This window comes from Montipora foliosa, chromosome 3 (assembly GCF_036669935.1).
Source record: "Montipora foliosa isolate CH-2021 chromosome 3, ASM3666993v2, whole genome shotgun sequence".
Lineage (NCBI taxonomy): Eukaryota > Metazoa > Cnidaria > Anthozoa > Scleractinia > Acroporidae > Montipora > Montipora foliosa.
In genome coordinates, this window is record NC_090871.1 from 3,928,835 (window position 1) to 3,931,334 (window position 2,500).

The window sequence follows — 2,500 nt, forward strand, 5'->3', positions numbered from 1 at the left end:
AGCATCAAATTTTGGTAAACGTTCCACATTATAGGCTAGCTTGTCGATGCGCTAAAAAAAGTCAAGAGATGGGCTTCACCTACTTTGGCCTAGAAGACTACGGTCGTTGCTTCAGTGGCGCGCATGCCGCATCAACTTACAGTTCTCAGGGCCCCGCAGATGACTGCCGGAATCATTATTTTTCTGCATGCGATGATAACGCCTGGGGCTTGTGTGTTGGCAACACAGCGAGCAACTATGTCTACGAAATTAAAGAAGGTATTACCGAGCTAGTTTTAGCACCAATTTTCTTTAACTAATTTGCAAAAAATGTTTAGCCAACCCATATGTTCATAGCACATGTTTCATCTAAAAGCTAAGATGATTCAATGCTTCAGTTTACTGGATGAAGGATCAGTGAAAAGGTCGTAATTGGTCCTGATCAGGACCAAAACTCTGTTTCTCAGTCCACTGTTATGTATTATAGTGATTTAACTGAGGGCGGAGGGGTTGGCGCAGTGGTAAGATCTCTGCCTTCCAACCCTAAGGTCCCGGGTTCCATTCCCGGTTCTGCCGAGAGTGGAATATTTGGCGACCTTCTTTCCCGTTGAAGTTCACTCAGCTTTCCATCCTTCCCAGGTCGGTAAAATGAATACCAGCATGCATGGACTGCTTAGAAGCGGCTGCAATTTGCGCCTGTATATGCTTCCAGTCCGCTGGGGGTAAATTGATCATTGTAAAGCGCCTTTGAGACTTGTGATAAAGGCGCTATACAAATGCACCACTTTACTTTTTTTACTTTAAAGTCTTTGAAAAGAAACTTAGGGTTTGATCATTGAAACCGAATAGATTAGAGTTTTGCATGATCAAACAGAGGGGAAAATATTTGAGTTAGAATACTTCAACTTGCCAATACGTAGTGCTAATCGTGCAGGTGAATTGGAAGAGATCATGAACTTACAGAAGTGGATATCTCGTAATGAATGAAATTTTGTCATTGAATAGGAAAACAGGAAAACAAATATAAAAGAGAAATATTCTTCCCGTTGTCACTAACAAAATTAATTATTGAAAGTTACACAGAGCTTTCGAAATCCATCCGAGATCCATTAGGATCCAATGAGTAAGATCATATCTATCTTATAAAAGAATCAGTTGTTTATCTTTTTTGTTCATGCCGTGGTGAACTAAAATCTTTCACTAAATCTAGCAAAGCTTGTTCTGTATACATAGTTCCAGGTAACGTAAATTCCTAATTGGCTTTATTTTTCTTTCAACAGCAAGTAGTGGAGATGGAGAAATTGTTTATGGCAGAACTCACGATGATGAAACAAGTCAAGAAACCAAATAACAAAAGAATAATTACCCATAAGTTAATCTGTTCTCAAGAACTAGTTTTGGCTTTTAAAGATGAATTGTGAAATTTTCAGACTAAAGTAATAACCTATTTTTTTTCCCTTTGTTCCTAAATTTTAAAAATTAGCTGAAATCTTCTTGTATCCAGCAAAGTTATGTAACCATGGTTGAACGAGTCTCTGTTTATGCAATTAATTATATCTTCACCCACGTGAACCTGAGTCAGATCAATATGGAGACCACCGCTGTCCATTTCCACCGTGGACATCTTGCAAGCTGTCTGTTATGGCAGAAATGGTACTGACACTGCGAGATTCCACAAAAAGGAAGAATTTATTTTCATACAAGGTTATGTGGTAAATTGACAACTAAAAACATAAACTTAACAAATGGAAAGTGGTTCAGCGTTGCCTGTACTCTTATCGACAACGATATTCGTCATCAAAGTGGTCAAAATGTTGTGGACTCACGAGGCGCAGTCGAGTGAGTCCACAACACTTTGACCACTGCGATGACGAATATCGTTGTCGATTAGAGTACAGACAACGTTGAACCACTTTCGATTTGTTTTAACGCCAAAGAAAGTGTTTATTTCAGAGCGTGACCAAAATCATGACACAAAGAAAGAGCGAGCGTTGTCTATAAGTTTCTCGAAATATGATTGGTTTATTTCCCAAAATGAGCGTTCCTGATTGGCTATTGCATTTAGTGACAAATAGACGCGAACATGACGCGAGCATCGTTGTCTAGACTCTCATCGACAACTGCAAATTAGCCAATCAGATTGCGAGATTACAAGCAATTGTGGTAAAAAAATATTTTTGCGAACGCGATGCTTTTTTTCAGAGAGAAAGACTGAGGCCAAAGCGAAATGTCATTAACGTTCAACAGATCTTCTCAACCCAACTAATACCAACTTAAGCTTTTCTATCCTTGCGGACACAGCAACCCAACTCGATCTCTCCTTGATTTAGTCTCGAACATGGATGATTTTTACTTGTTTCGTAACCGGCGCTATGAGATTACTTTATTCTTAACTATGGGCCGCCGTTACCACCAAATATATAGAGGATATTACACGGTGGCGAGAAGATATGAATTTTATGTTCGAGTGGAAAGAACAATATCTCACGAGTGAGCGAAGCGAACGAGTGAGGTATTGTTC

At 39.3% G+C, this 2,500-nt stretch overlaps 1 protein-coding gene across 1 annotated transcript in view; it reads left to right on the forward strand.

The window, feature by feature from the left end:
- LOC137995164 (uncharacterized) overlaps positions 1 to 2,500 on the forward strand; it is a 42,674-nt gene that overhangs the window by 25,624 nt on the left and 14,550 nt on the right. Inside the window, exons 8-9 of the mRNA XM_068840740.1 lie at positions 35 to 258; positions 1,260 to 1,313. Of these exons, the coding sequence (XP_068696841.1) occupies positions 35 to 258; positions 1,260 to 1,313 (278 nt within the window). The remainder of the gene's footprint in view (positions 1 to 34; positions 259 to 1,259; positions 1,314 to 2,500) is intronic.